At 46.7% G+C, this 15,325-nt stretch overlaps 1 protein-coding gene across 3 annotated transcripts in view; it reads left to right on the top strand.

Moving 5' to 3' along the window:
* Positions 1-653: 653 nt before the first annotated feature.
* SMOC1 (SPARC related modular calcium binding 1) overlaps positions 654-15,325 on the top strand; it is a 145,412-nt gene continuing 130,740 nt past the window's right edge. For all 3 annotated transcript variants that reach the window (XM_068963397.1, XM_068963398.1, XM_068963396.1), the window contains exon 1: positions 654-777. In XM_068963397.1, the coding sequence (XP_068819498.1) occupies positions 679-777 (99 nt within the window). In that variant the 5' untranslated portion in view covers positions 654-678. The remainder of the gene's footprint in view (positions 778-15,325) is intronic.

The following is a 15,325-nucleotide window of genomic DNA, read 5'->3' as shown; positions in this document are numbered from 1 at the left end:
TGTGCCCTAGTACCCTCATCTGAGAAAACGGGGCTAGGAGTGTTTTCCCTACCTATTTCATCCGGCTGACGTGACAACTCACTTACTGTAACCTAAACATGCTTAAGGTGTGATCATTAACGGGCGGGCATTCTGGGACGTTCAGGCTGCTGGAGCTCTCGGACGCTGTTCTGGACCGAAGGGCCAAGATAAAGTTCCTCGTTATGCCGGTCTCTCCTAGAGCCCACTCGGCCGAGCCACCAAGTGTCGCTCCTCCGTGGGGACGGTCGCGAGCCGCCCCTCTTTCCTCTCTCCCATTGGCTTTCACCTGCCCGAGGGGCGGCTGCCACGGGCCTCTCGGCCAGTCAGCCAGGGCCGCCGGGCTCCGCCCCGCCCCTCCCGGGGGTTTATAACGGGAATTCCCATGGCCCGGGCTCTGGCATCCAACCTGCTGCCGCCGCGGCCCAGCCGAGCGGACAGCGCCGCGCGCAGAGCACACACGCTCGCGCTCAGCTCCGCTCCCGGGGCGGTTCATGAGCGCGCGCTCCGACTGCAGCCTCCGCGATCCCGCGCTGCCGCCGCCCGCCGTCGCCAGGGTCCCCCGGGGTGGGAAGGAAGGCAGGAAGGCCGGCGCGGCCGTGCGCTCCGTGAAGCCCGCCACCCCTGTCCGCAGCCCGCTGCCCGGACCGGCCTGGCACCATGCTGCCCGCGCGCTGCGCCCGCCTGCTCACGCCCCACTTGCTGCTGGTGTTAGTGCAGCTGTCCCCGGCTCGCGACCACCGCACCACCGGCCCCAGGGTAAGTGCGCCCCCAGCCGCGCGCCCACCTGCGGAAGGAGACCGCAGGTCGCTGGACTTCATCCCTTGCGGACCCGAGAGGGAGGTATCAGAACCTGTGCCCCCCCCCCCCCACCTACTACCCCGTCGCCGGTGGGCTTCTTGGCGAAGTTGCTGAAATTAAAATTTCTCCCATTGTTCCCCCCCGCCCCCCCCCTTCTTTCTTGCAGCACCAACTCTGCCTTCCCCCTCCTCCCCCTCTCCCCCTGCTGTCACTGGTGAGTTCTCTTTCCCCATCTCTCCTCTCGGGGCATTTTGCTCCAAGACCCTTAGAGGTGCCTCCTGCATCCGAGGTGCCTCCTGGCTCTCCGCTCCAGCGGGGCTGCTCGGTGGGCTCACCCCGCGCGCGGTCCTAGAGCGCTGGCGTTCTTGGCAGGCGGCGGCGGCGGCAGGGGCGGGGGGCGGTTCGGGGGAGAGCAGCTCTGCCTCCAGGGTTTTAGGTTACCGGAGAGCCACACAAGGACCTTGTGTTGTTGTTGTTTTAAAAAGCGATCGCTGCTCGTAAAACCCACAGCAGATAATTTTAATGCTCCCTCCTGCTGGGCACAGCCGCAGAGGAGGGGTAGAGATGGGGGGCTGTGGAGAGCTGGTGGAGAGGAACTGGCAGTGTTCGAGGAGCTCTTTCCTTGCGTTCCGCCTGGGAGGGTGCACTACTTGTTGAACCTTGGTCTGATTGGAGTTCCTGAACGATGTGAAACGTGCCAATTCTGCGCACAGGGCAGGCTGTCCAAGGCATTGTAAAACCTCCGGAACCGACAGCATTGTGTTCCTTTCTGGGCTAGATTCTTGCTCCTGTATAACCCAGTTAGTCTAATGAAGGATTCCACTACCTTAAAAAGTGTACTCTTAAACCACCCACTGATTCATTTGAACAAACTGATCCAGAGGATGGGGCTTCCCAGGTGGTTCAGTGGTAAAGACTCCGCCTGCCAGGCAGGAGGCATGAGTTCTATCCCTGGGGTGGGAAGATCCCCTGGAGAAGGAAATGGCAACCACTCCAGGATTCTTGCCAGGACAATCCCATGGACAGAGGAGCCTGGCGGGCTACGGTCCATGGGGTCACAAAAGAGTCAGACATGGCTTAGTGACTAAACGGCAACGATGACTAGAGGATCTCTGGCCAAGAATTACTTTATGCAGGCAGTTGTCTGTTGACAACTATCTCGACAGACAACTGCCTGCCTTCTCCAAGGCAACAGGAGAGTCCATGTGGAAGTAGCTAGTATCTTTGTGAAAAGACTGGCTCCTTAACCAGCTTGTGCTTTCCTGGATATTGTTTGGCCTAGCCCATTGCCACCTGTTCAGATTGCAGGTTCTTTCTTCCCAGCGCTTGCTCCGTGAGAATCGTCTTTATAACTGTCGTGTGTGTGGGAAAAGCCTCGCAAAGCTTGACGAGCCTTAATGACTGCCCAGATGCTGGCTGATTACATCTGAGCCTGGCTATCACTGTAAGATCAGATTTGCAGCCACTTAGGAAAGAAAAGTGTTTGTCCCCATGTTGGGCCGGCCCTTGCTTTTATGACCAGATGTGCAACAGCAGCAGTTAAAGTGTGGCCGATTAGAGCCAGGGCGTGTCATAAATCCTCGACAGCAGGCATTCCCGAAGCTGGGGCAAGCCAGGGCTCCGGGAATGACTTTTATGGATGCAGATGAGGATGCCTTTTAAATGAAGCTGCTTGGTTTGATATTAGGACTCGCAGCTTTTAAACTCCGAGGTCAGGAGAGCCACGGCGTTCCCTCCAATAATTAGGAACAGTCAAGACAGAGATGCAGACCAGAGCACCCGACTGAAAGCTGGATGCCCGCCCACATGAGAGGCCCGGAGACAAATGGTGGGGGGCTCGTTTGTTGCTGGGCGAGTCTAGGGTCTCAAGCCATATGGCTCTCCTTCCTTGCCTCCTGCAACTGGAGGAAGCAGCTCTTAGGGGTAAGCAAGGGACTTCAAGGGAAAATAGAGACATGGGTTAGTTTTCCCTTGGGCTTCTTTAGTTTATTAATTTGATAGAAATGGTAGAACACAAATAGGAAGTGTAAATAGGCTTCTGTGGGCTCCAGCTGGATTTTTTTCTCTCTTTTTCTCCCTTTCTCTGTCTCTCTCTTTCTCACACAGACACACACACCACACACACACACACACATTTAGAAAGTATCAAGGGAAAGCTGCTGTGTTGAGCATGTAGTTACCCGGATGCATTTATAGACCCCAGTAAGAGCCCGCATTTATGAATTCTTGGGCCGGGCACTTTCCATGATCACTTACATTTATAAGAGCAAGAAGGTGGGTCTTTTTAGCGTCATTTTGAAAGTGAGACTCAGGAGGGTAAAAGCCTTGCTTGCAACATGGTGCATGCATAGCGGTGGGAGCCACATCCCAGTATATATGGATGTGCAGGTTGTGAGCTTGTGTGCTTTTCACAGCACTAAGCAGCTGCAGGAAGTGTTCGTCCGACTAGCGATGCCATTCCTGTTAAATGGGCATCAGGCGAGTTTGTCTATAAGAAAGCACTATTAACAAGATTTTTTGGTGTCTGCATCTCTAAAGGGTGATGCCTTTGAGTTTCAACCTATTCCGGAAGCCTGCAGTTCTCTTCTGTGGCTTCTTGGTGGCGTCAGAAATGCGGTCCTGGTTGTGGGCAGCAGTGTCATGAGAGGAGCAGAAACATCTGGCTGTTGCAGTGTTCCCTTGGGCATCCCTGGGTCTCTTCTGTTAATCTTTTGAGTGACAGAGGCTTAGGGATTGGCATCTTTTCCAGCTGGCTTTCTAGGAAACCCAGAGTGTGCCCTTTCGGTTTAACTTTATCTGGCTCACTAATTGAGCTCCCTTGAGGCCTAGACTCCAATCCTTGCCCCCTTATTTGCTTCCTGCCTTCATAAAATGCCTGACATTTGTTTGACTCTGGCTCCCAGCAGCTATCAGGTATCAGATTGGAGGCTGTTATGTAGGAAGCACCTGATTTCTTGGTCTCTCGACTCTGAGTGGCCACATGGCTATCTGGGATGCTGGTCAGGAGCTTTTTAATTACGGAGGAGGCAGCCATTTGTTTAATCCTGCACAATTTACTGAAAATGTTTCTGGGGAGGGTTAATGGGGGAGGGGATCTCTCAGGCCCATGGAGTCTGATGGCCAGGCCAAGCCACTGCCTGTCTTTGTCTAAACCTCCATCTATTCTGCAGACTGGGAGCTGGCTGAAGGCAGGTTTGTGCCCAGCTTGTCCATCGGTGTATCCCCCAGAGCTCACACAGGGCCTGGCACCTGTGGAATGAACAAATAAATGCAGATGATGGATGCTTTAACATTGTACTTATTTATTTATGTCAGCCTCACTGAGTGGCATGCTGAATCTTCGTTCCCCAATCAGGATTGAATCCTTGCTCCCTATTCTGGGAGCACAGAGTCTTAAGCACTGGGCCACCAGGCAAGTCCCCAGATGATGCATGTGTATCAGTGATTCACAGGTTCCTCTTTCTTGGTACAGGACTGGAGGCAGGCAATAGATTTTAAGAAGTTTGAGAAATAGAAGAAAAATTTGATTTCTTAATTTTTTTAGCTGTATTCTTTATCCTCTCTCCTCTCGAGTACTCCTCCTTTGAAACCTAGCTCTAGCATCACTCTCCAAGTTGGTTAGAATTGATCACTCTCTACCTTTGCACAGCTTCAATATCTGATTCACTTGTGTTCTTAACTTTCGCTAATTTTACAGTGAGCATCTTGAGATCAGACCAGCATCTTCATCCTCTTAGCATTAACTTGCCCCTTTGGCACTCCATCCATGATCTTGTCTTGTTAAATGAACAAGTTTACAACCTCTTGAGGGCAGAGTAAAGATGTTATTTGTCAGTGTGCTGGTCACACTGCAAAGTGTACTGTAAATATTTATTGAAATGAATTTGACTGTACTGTGACATCCATGCTGGACTCCCTGCTCTCATTTAAATGAAATTGGTTACTTAACAATTTATTATTTTTTTCCATTTTAGGCTTTTGTTCCTAAAGTGTGTGGGGGTGGTTATGGGAGGTGTGGGGGTGGAGAGACTGAGCAAACAAAACTTGAATAGGGGAACAAGATTTGGCTCCATATAAACCCTTAAAAAAAAATCTTGCATTTGCCAAATGTGAAGCAGCTTGTAGACAGCTCCCTTCTCTTTGACTAACCTGTCTCAGTGTCTGGATGAGGGTGGGGCCTTGTGTCTGTAGAGATGCCCTTCTTATTATCTGTGTTCAGAACAAGAGCCCTTTCCCCCCCCTTTTTTCCACGTTGTGGATTTAGCTGAGAGGCTACTCTGGTGTTAGGCCAAGAATCTGACTTAAACCTTCTGATGGAGCTGGCACAATTGAGGAAGACAGGAAGAGGAAGCAATCATCTTAGAAACTCTAGGAAATCCAAGCAAATGGAAAACACTTTGATATTATGTCCTAAAGTTGAAGGTAAGCATTTTTTTTGGCCACCCCGCTTGTCTTGTGGGATTTTAGTTCCCCATCCAGGGAGTGAACCCGACCCCTTGGCAGTGAAAGCTTGGAGTCTTAACCATTGGACTATAAGCGAATGTCCCAAATGTTCACATTTCTTACGGCCTGTGATTCCATTTCTAGATGTATATGCCCAAGAAAAACTTGTGTCCAGAAGGAGACATGTGCAACTGAATCCACACTACCACAAACCTGGAAAGAGCCAAATAAGCCATCAGTTGGAGGGCGGAGAATTATAGTCAGTCAAAACACATGATCAACAGTGACATGCAAAAATATGGATGCCTCTGAGTAATACGATATTAAGTAAAAGAAATACAATGAAAGATGCAATGTGACATCTTTTATAAATTTATAAACAGCTAAAATCAAAGAAAAAACTTTTAGGAATACGTATAGCTGCAAGAAAACTATATGAAAAGAAAAACAAGGTATACAGGATCGGGGAGGTTAGGGTGAGGCCGAGATTGGATTGGCTGGGAAAATCATATTAGTGTAAGTTAGTATCAATACTTTACCTTTTCAGAGGAGAAGGGAGATGAGGTGAGTTTGAAGTTATTTGTCCATTGGCAAAGATCAAAATAGCTGGTGTATAAAAAATAAGTGTGGCTCCTGCATAGGCCAATATTGAGTGTATCATGAACCAGGTTCAGTCCAGTTCAGTTGCTCAGTCGTGTCCGACTCTTTGCGACCCCAAGGACTGCAGCATGCCAGGCCTCCCTGTCCATCACCAACTCCTGGAGTTTACCCAAACTCATGTCCATTGAGTCGGTGATGCCATCCAACCATCTCATCCTCTGTCGTCCCCTTCTCTTCCTGCCCTCAGTCTTTCCCAGCATCAAGGTCTTTTCAAATGAGTCAGCTCTTCACATCAGGTGGCCAAATTATTGGAGTTTCAGCTTCAACATCAGTCCTTCCAATGAACACCCAGGATTGATCTCCTGTAGGATGGACTGGTTGGATCTCCTTGCAATCCAAGGGACTCTCAAGAGTCTTCTCCAACACCACAGTTCAAAAGCATCAATTCTTCGGCACTCAGCTTTCTTTATAGTCCAACTCTCACATCCATACATGACTACTGGAAAACCATAGCCAAAGATTATGATTAATTCAGTTCTTTGCACCCGAGATCAGATGAACACAAATTCCCTGAGTAGGGACTCCTTTCTTGTCTCCTTCTGCTCCCTCCTGTCACCCTTTTCAGATGTGCGTCTTAGAAACTACCCGAAATATCATGCTGGAGAGTGATTATTGGTTTTTGTTTGAATTCTTGTCTGGTTAGACCCTGAGCCAGACGAGGCTCTGGCGTAAATACCTACATCACCTGGCCAACAGGCTCATTTGTAAAACTGAACCCTTTGTGGGCCATCGTGCACCTTCCTTGCTCAGGGGGATCAACCTTGTACATCTGAGTCCCTAGCCCTGCGGAGCAGAAAGTTTCACTAGCTGACGCTTGGGCCAGAAGCCTTACTTGCCCGTGGGGGTGGGGGAGGCATGTTTCTGGCTGATCCCTGCCTTCATTCCGGCCTCTTCCTTCACTCCCGATGGCAGAGGCTGGGGAGGGGAGCATGGCCCCCGCTTAGCAGGTACAGGGCACCCTTTCTCTCCTGACTACATAGAGTTCTATTGTTTAAGCAGCCAAGTTCTTGGCATCGCTGCTGCTGGTGGGGGTTGATGTCAGTGTGGAGGCCCCCTCCTGCTGCATTTGTCACCGTGAAGCAGTTTGGGAGAGGACAAGGGTTGAGCTGCGGATGGGAAATCGATCAGAGCTGCTTGTGAGGCTGCCAAACAGGGTTAGCGTTGTACAAATGTGCAGTGCGCGAACCCTGAGTCCCTGAGGGGGTAAGAGAACTGGACCTCCACCAACACTCCCAACAGCCTCATAAGGACCCCAAGTGACATAGGTCAGTAGAACAATTAGTTGGATTTCCTTTTGCACTTGATGTCATTCTAAACTCAACTGCTAGATCACGAATTAATCTTAACTTGGGCGGACATGTTAGGTGTGGAGCTCTGTGTACTTCGGCCGTCCCCTCGGTTGATTTCAGCCTCTTCCTTCTGGAGCTGGAGCTGGGTGGCCTCTACAAAGCCACTCAGAAAGTCTGGCGTCTCAGAAGAAACCCCGCCACCATCAGGGAGGATGGAGACAGAGTGAGGTTCTGCGAGACAATGTGGCAGGTGTTTTGAAACCTGAAAAATACTCTATAAGTGTCAGCAACTGTGCCCCTTCCCATTAAAAAAACTATTTCTCACTGCAGCATCGATCTGATTCTAGTAGATACAGGCCAAATGGTTTTTTTTTTTTTTTAAGTGTTGGCAGTGGAGAAAAACTGGACTTACTTTTCCAGAATGGTTCATTTTTAGGACTACAGAGCATCTATTAGACAGCACTGGGAGTTCAAAATATGGGGCATATTAATTATGTCTCTCGAAAAATTCTGCAAAGCCCCAGGGGAGAGGACACAGCAGTAGTAACAAGTGAGATGGTGAGGTGGACAGTGTTATATACCTGAGCCCACCTTCAGGTGCTCAGTGCTCCCGAGGGGCCCAGAAACGAGGACTCCAACAACTTCCCTTTGTCAGTGTTGCTGTGCAGTAGCCCTTTTGGCCGGGATGAATATGTCCTATATCTGTACTGTCCAGTATTAGACACGTGGCTATTGAAGGGAGTTTTGTGTTGTTGGTTTGTTTCTTTGCTATTGAAGTGTTAAATGTGGTGCGTAAAACTGTGGTGAAGTGGCTTTTTAACTTGAGCATAATGAATTTAAGTGTAAATATCAATAGCCACAGGTGGCTAGTGGCTATTGTATTGGATGACATTAATCCCTCTCCGAGGTACCCCAACTTACCTCTCACCGTATATCCCTGCCCCCACGTGAGGATATACAGACTTTGGTTGCCCTGAGCTGAGCTGTATTTCCTGACCTCTCCTTCCCTCCTCATCTCTGTCCAAATCCCGCCCATTATTTGAAAGCCTCCACACAGTCCTCCCAGCCTCGGCCCAGGAGGGTTCTCTCAGCCCCCTGTGCTTCGCTTGCCCCCAGGGCAGTGTGTGCCCCCATCTGCCCTGTATTCTAGGCTGACCGGAGAGGGAGGGCAATGGGGCACAACCTTCAGGGGTAGACACACCCAAGTTTGAGTCTGGCTCTGCCACTGTGAGCCTGGGCTGGTCCTGTAACCTCATGGGTCCTTGGTTCCCCAGTTTGTCTAGTGGAAATCATAGCATCTACGTTTTAGGGTGGCAAGAGGATGAAGTGGGAAGTCTCAGCCTCCTATTCCTGTTCCTACTCCTATACCTTTTCCTGTTATAACAAATAATACAAACCCAGAGGCTTAAGCAATACAAATTTTGGGGGGTCTGAAGCCTGACGCAGGTCTCAGTGGGTTGAATAATCATCAGAGCTGAGTTCCCTTCTGGAAGCTCTAGGGGAGAATCCATTTTCTTAGCTTTAGAAACTGCCTGCATTCCTTGGCTTGTAGCCCCTTTCTACCTTCAAAGTCAGGTTAGGTCTTTTTCATGCTGCCGTCTGTCTGGTTCTGACTCTGCTTCCCTCTTCCCCACTTAAAGACCCTTGTGATTGCTGACATTGGGCCCACCAGGAGGGCCCAAACTATTCTCCTTATTTTAAGGTTGGCTGATTAGCAACCTTAATTCCTCCTTGCCATATAACTTGGCAGTTATTAGCATGTATTAGTTATTAGTATGAATAGCATGGCAGTTAATAGCAGTATTAGGATTAGGACATGGGCATTATTCTGCTTTGGAGAAGGAAATGGCAACACTCTCCAGTATTCTTGCCTAGGAAATCCCATGGACAGAGTCTGAGCCTGGTGGGCTACAGGCTGGGTGCTCTCAAGAGTTGGACATGATTTAGCAACTGAGCATTATTCTGCCTACCACACTCACTGAAGGTCTAATACAGTGCCTAGGTTATAGAGGACACTTGGTAAGTGGGGGCCATTACTGTGACCTACAGCTGTGAGTTTCTTTCCTTTTAGAATGGAAGTCTCTTAATGGTGGCATTGCTTAATTATCTTTATAGACTTCATTCTGTGCTTAGTATATAATTACTGAATAACAGAATTTTTGATAAATGTAGATTGTCTCTTTACTTTTAAAGAAATATTACATAGTAGAAAGAAGTAAAATGTAAACCAAAATAAGTAATCCCCTTTGTGAAAAAAAAAAAAAGTTGACTTATGTTTAGAAAAGTGAGGTGGGGTATATGTTATGCTGTTAATGGTGGTCATTATGAGGATATTCCATTTCTATGAGATGTATCTTAGTAATTATTAAAATAATTTTTTTTTACAATGAGCATTTTTAATCTCAGATGAAAGTAATATAGATTAAAACAGGCATGATTCAAAGAAATACCTGAAGCTGTCTTAATCCAGATAACCCCCCTTCTACATCAGACACAGTCAGTCCTATGCTCACGTGGGGTTGATTTTTAAGTTAGTAACTATTAATATCAGCCTCTGAATCAATTTCTGCATGCTTTGAACTCAGTCTTCTTTAAAGGAGAGTTTTCAATTAACCTCAGCAGGACATAACTGTAAAAAGTATATTTATTGCTGCTGGTGGGAATATAAATTAGTACAACCACTTTGTAGAATTATAGTTGAAGCTGCACATACCGTTTGAGCTTGTAATTCCATTCTGGCATATACCCCAGAGAAATGGGCTGAAATCTGTATTAAGAGATGTATTTAAGGATGTTCACAGGAGCAATTTTTGGTTGGAAAAATTGTAAACCAGCTAACTGTCCATCAACAGGAAACTAGAAATGGAAATTTTGATATATCCAAATAGTGGAATATTACACAGTGCTGAAACTAACATAAAGCATCACTTATTATTATGGATCAAATTCATAATCAAAATATGCGGTGAAGAAAGGCAAATTGTAGAATGCATACATCATGATGCTATTATTTATATGATGGTTGAAAGCATGTGAAAATTACATGTATTTGATTTAAGGGTACATACATGCATAAAACGGAGAAGGCAATGGCACCCCACTCCAGTACTCTTGCCTGGAAAGTCCCATGAATGGAGGAGCCTGGTGGGCCGCAGTCCATGGGGTCGCTAAGAGTCAGACACGACTGAGCGACTTCACTTTCACTTTTCACTTTCATGCATTGGAGAAGGAAATGGCAACCCACTCCAGTGTTCTTGCCTGCAGAATCCCAGGGACTGGGGAGCCTGGCAGGCTGCCGTCTATGGGGTCGCACAGAGTTGGACACGACTGAGGCGACTTAGCAGCAGCAGCAGCAGCACATACATAAAAAAAAATGTATGGTGGACTTCCCTGGTGGTCCAGTGGTTAGGACTTTGTGCTTCCATTGCAGGGGCATGGGTTCCATCCCTGGTCTGGGAACTAAGATCCCACATACCATGCATCATCGCCAGTAAACAAATAAATATATGAAAATTAAGGGTAATGATAACTCTGAAGCTCAGATTATGGTGGTTACCTAGGGTGCGAGGGCAGGAGAGAAAGAAACACTGGTTGGGACTTTCGTGTTTTTAAAGGGGAAGGTGAGTATGTGGATATTTAAATTCCTTTTTACATGTATTACATACTATGTCGCAACATTGTCGCTGAGAGAGAAAAAGGCATTTGGATAGATGGCAGCACAGTTCTAAGAGTAGGACAGAGAAGCGCTGTTTCTGCACAGAGTACTCTGCTCCGAGAGTCTGATCATGTTGTTCCTTTCCCCTGAAGGCCATGCTCAGGGTCGTTCAACCACACTTGTGATCCCCATCGAGCACCCAAGTGCTGGCCACTTCCCTCCTGCCCTTGTGAGGCCCTGAGGCCGTGCCTCCTCCCCTGAGCTCCAGGTGGGCCAGGTGGGTACAGGTGCAGGGGCCTTTTCCCATCCCTGCCTGGTGGGCCCTCTGCTCTTGTTGTACTTGCTGTCCCTTGATAGTTAGAGATGAGGTTGATCATTTTCTCGAATTTATTGGCCATTGGTTAGGGTCACCAGAATTGGCAAATAAAAATACTAATATAAGGTTGCCTAAATTGTAAATTGCATAAACTTGAATAATATAATGTAAAATAATGTAAATTGCATAAGTTGAAATTTACATAAGCAACAGATGTTTTAGTATACTTATTATACTAAATATAATAACTTGCTATAACAATTCTTAGTTATTTTTCTGAAATTCAAATTTAACTGGGTTTCCAGTATTGTATCTGGCACTCCTACATTAGTTCCTTTTCTTCCAGGAGTCATCTGTCAAGTATTTTTGCTAGTTTTTAAAATAGGAGTGGTAGTTTTTATTTTTTTCTTCTTCACCTCACAGACTGACTTGGGAAGAGTTTTTTTTTTTTAATACTAAGAATATCAGTCTGTTTTGCTATCATGTCTGGCATATGCCTTTCATTATGAAAAAATACTAGTTTCTGTCTTCTAAATTTTACACCTCTGTATAACCCATCTGTCATTATGATTTCTCTCTTTGCTGTCAGGATGAGAAAGGTCTCTTCCTCCTAAGTTTATAGAAATTAGGGTGAATAAGTTTCTAAAGGCTCTTAGAAATGCAGTATATGGGTCATCCATTGATTTAATGTTTGACATGCATTTGTGTGGGAAATGGGCTTCCCTGGTGGAACTTCTTAAGCAGCCCCTATGGAAGGAGCATTTGTCCTGTATTTCAGAAATCCCCAATAACATTTAGAAAGAAGATATGTCAACCAGAAATATTCTGTCAAGGTTATTACTTAGGGGAAGTTTATATAGAAAGCGTTACTTTGAGTAAGCAGGCTTTCTTGGAAATGACGGTAAGACTTTGGTAAAGAGCTTAGACTCTGCTTCATCTCTGGGTCTTTTCCATTCATTAAGAAAACTTCCAAATATACAAAAGCAAAGACCAGTATAGTGAATTCCAATGAACAACTCCTGGCCAAACTTGATTTTTTCACCTGTCCCTCTAGTCCTTTGATCATATTATTTTGTACCAAGTTCAGACATTATATCTTATTATCCATAAATATTTTCATCTATCTCTAAAGATAAAGACTCATTAAAAGGCACCTAACCACAAAACCACATCACAACCAAAGAATATTAGCAATAATCCCTTAATATAACAGAATTCAATCAACATTCAAATCTCCTTGATTATGTCTCAGATCATGATCCAGTTAAGGTCCACATCGTGCCTTCTCTCTAAATCCTCTTTTAATCTACTAGTTTCCTCTCCATCTCCTTTTCACTTTGTAATTTATTTGTTGAATAAACAGGGTTTTCTAGGGTTTTTCATGCTAGCTTTTTTGGGATTATATTCCCATAGAGCTGTGTGACATATTCCTCTATCTTTTATATTTCCTGGGAAATGATAGTTAGATCCAGAGGCTTGCTCAGATGTAGATCTGATATTGTTTTCCAGTAAGCATATTTCATGGGTGTGCTTCCGTCAGGAGGCACATACCATCAAGTGATGTGAGTGCAGTGGTGGTCATTTTGGGACCCATTGATTTGATAGGCATCGCCACTGATTTTTAAACAAGTAGCAAGTGATACTGAAAAGCACTTCTACCTTCCGTGTGGCAGGACCATCTTTCTTGTCTCTGAGTTGGCATGGAGGGCTGCAGAGGAAGGGGCTGTGTTCCCTTCTCAGCAGTGGCCTCCGGAAGGCTGAGACTGCATGTGACCCCAGCGCTGTGAGAGAAACTCTGCCTGATTTCTTGGTTGGTGGCCTAGGAAGGGAGTTTCCTTGGTGTCTGGTGGAAGTGGTAAGAGCACAAGGGAGCTGGTTTTACTCTGTGGTGCTAATCCCTAGACCTTTGAAGTGTGACTGTAGATCAGCTTTGTGTGTGATCTTTGGTATCGTGTATATCAGTTGGGAATTTATCTTATAAGAAACAGATACCATGTTTTGAACTGGCTTATCCAATGAAGGGGATTCACAGGCTCAAGTAATAGAAGGTACAGATACAAAGTAGATTTCAAGACTGGTTTGATTCAGCAGCTTGACGGTGTCATCAAACACTCGGTGCATTTATGTTCTCCCCTCTGCCTTTTTGTGGTGCCTTTAACCCAAAGCCTAGCTTTTCCTGGTGGCAGGATTGCTGCAGTGGTTCCACGCTTCATATCTAAACATCACACTTTCCAGGGGAGGGAAGAGAGAATTGGCCTCCAGACACACTTTCCTGGGTACTCTCAGATAACTTTGGCTTTTAGATTATTGATCTAAATGGAATCAAATGCCCACTCTTTTAACCAATCCCTTTGGCCAGGAAAGTGCCGTGCTGTGAGTGATGTAGGCCTGGATTCCTTAGACCATCCCTGTGCAGCGAGAGAGGGGGAATACCCATTTCTGGCACGGAGGGTCAGGTTATTTTTCCTCCTTCCTCCTGCCCACATGGCTGTGTAAGGTGGGAGGGTGGAAAGGATGTTGGGGCAACAAGCACAATATCCATCTGGGGATTTGTAGCCCAGCAGAGTGGTGGGCGGTATGTGGGGTGGGAAGTGTGAGGACATTCCTGGTCAGAGCCCAGAGAGGGCGATCTCCTGTTGCTGTGTGACCAACTACTTTACCATCACAGGAGAATAAATGACCTCCAAGGTGACGTTCCCAGGTGAGGAGCTGATAGGAAAAAGGGAGTGCAGGGAAAGTTTGGACGCTTTAAGAGTAGAGTAGGCCACATGAAGATGATTCCCCATCTTCATGAGGGCCCCCAACATGAAGAGAATGTGACATCATGGGCCCACAGATGGAAGGAACACCAGAGGCGCCTTTGTTTCCTCCGTGAGTTAGCTGTGTGGACTGTCTGGAGTCCACACAGCTAAACCTTGGCAGAGCTGGAGCCAGAACCCAGACCTCCATCTCTATTGCTCTGTCCCTGACTTTTCCATTCAAAGATATCCTGGAGAAGTTAGGAAAGTGTCAAAAGTCTGGCCAAGGGGAGGAAATAGCCTGAATTTTAGGAGAGGATTATATTTCTGAGTTGCCTTTGGCCAGTTCACCAGCATAAAGTGGTTGGAACATGTGGCCACAAACTCAGGACATGCAGAGTCTTCAACCATCCTCGTTATTATACCTTCCATTTCCTAGGGTTCTGGTTTCTTAGTCCCTGAAAGCCATGGATTTCTGGTTTCTGCAAATTCTGACAGTTTCAGTTAAATGCGCAGCAGAGCAAATAGAACACGGAGCCAGTGATGGATGCAGTTTGAAGTCAAGTTAGGTCTGGTGTAAGACTCCTCATGCTTGTCGGTAGCTATGCAGTCGGTGCACATCTGTCCAAGTTAAATGGCAAACGGGCCAGAGCACAGAGGGTGTGTTTTTCGGTTGGCACAGTGTGTTCCTGGGAGACCTTTTAAAATCAATACTCAATTTGAGGGTTGAAGTGGAAACCCTTTGTGTTTGTTGAAGAGCATCTGAAAGTGTCCACGGCCCTCCTTCTGTGGATGCTTCCTATCTCTTGGGGCAGGTTCACAGCTGCACTGGCCCCAGGTAGCCTGAAGTCAGGAGCTGCCCAGAGGATAAGATGCATCATTTCCATCCTTCTCTCTTCTCCTTCGCCCTGAGGACCAGGTGCCCTCTCCTGATGGTGTGTTATTGTGTTTTCTTCTCCCATCAAGGGAGAGGCTTAGAAAAAGACCAGGCCCAAATCTGTTGTGGATTCCCAGTTTGTACCTTTTCTTTCATTAAAGCTGCCTTTACCTTGAGAATGAAATACATCCCCCGTCTCACTGCTGAGCAACAGAAGCCTGAGACATTACCATTCCAGCGTTTTTGCCCATCCAGAAGGTAGTGTAGTGTAGTGGTTGGGGTCTAAAGAGGCCTAAGAGTAAGCCCTGGCTTTACTGCTTTCTAGCTGTGTGTCCTTTGGCAAAGTAGCTAACCTCAAAGCTTCAACTTCCTCATTTGTAATTTGAAGATATTATGTATCTCGTTGGGTCATTGTGGAGCTTAAATGAAGTAATGGCAGGATGCTCAGTAAATATTCAGTTCAGTTCAGTCACTCAGTCGCGTCTGACTCTTTGCGACCCCATGAATCACAGCACGCCAGGCCTCCCT

Source organism: Capricornis sumatraensis, chromosome 2 (assembly GCF_032405125.1).
Source record: "Capricornis sumatraensis isolate serow.1 chromosome 2, serow.2, whole genome shotgun sequence".
Classification (NCBI taxonomy): Eukaryota; Metazoa; Chordata; class Mammalia; order Artiodactyla; family Bovidae; genus Capricornis; species Capricornis sumatraensis.
Note: the sequence above shows the minus strand (reverse complement) of the source record. Positions and strands in the feature narration are given on the sequence as shown.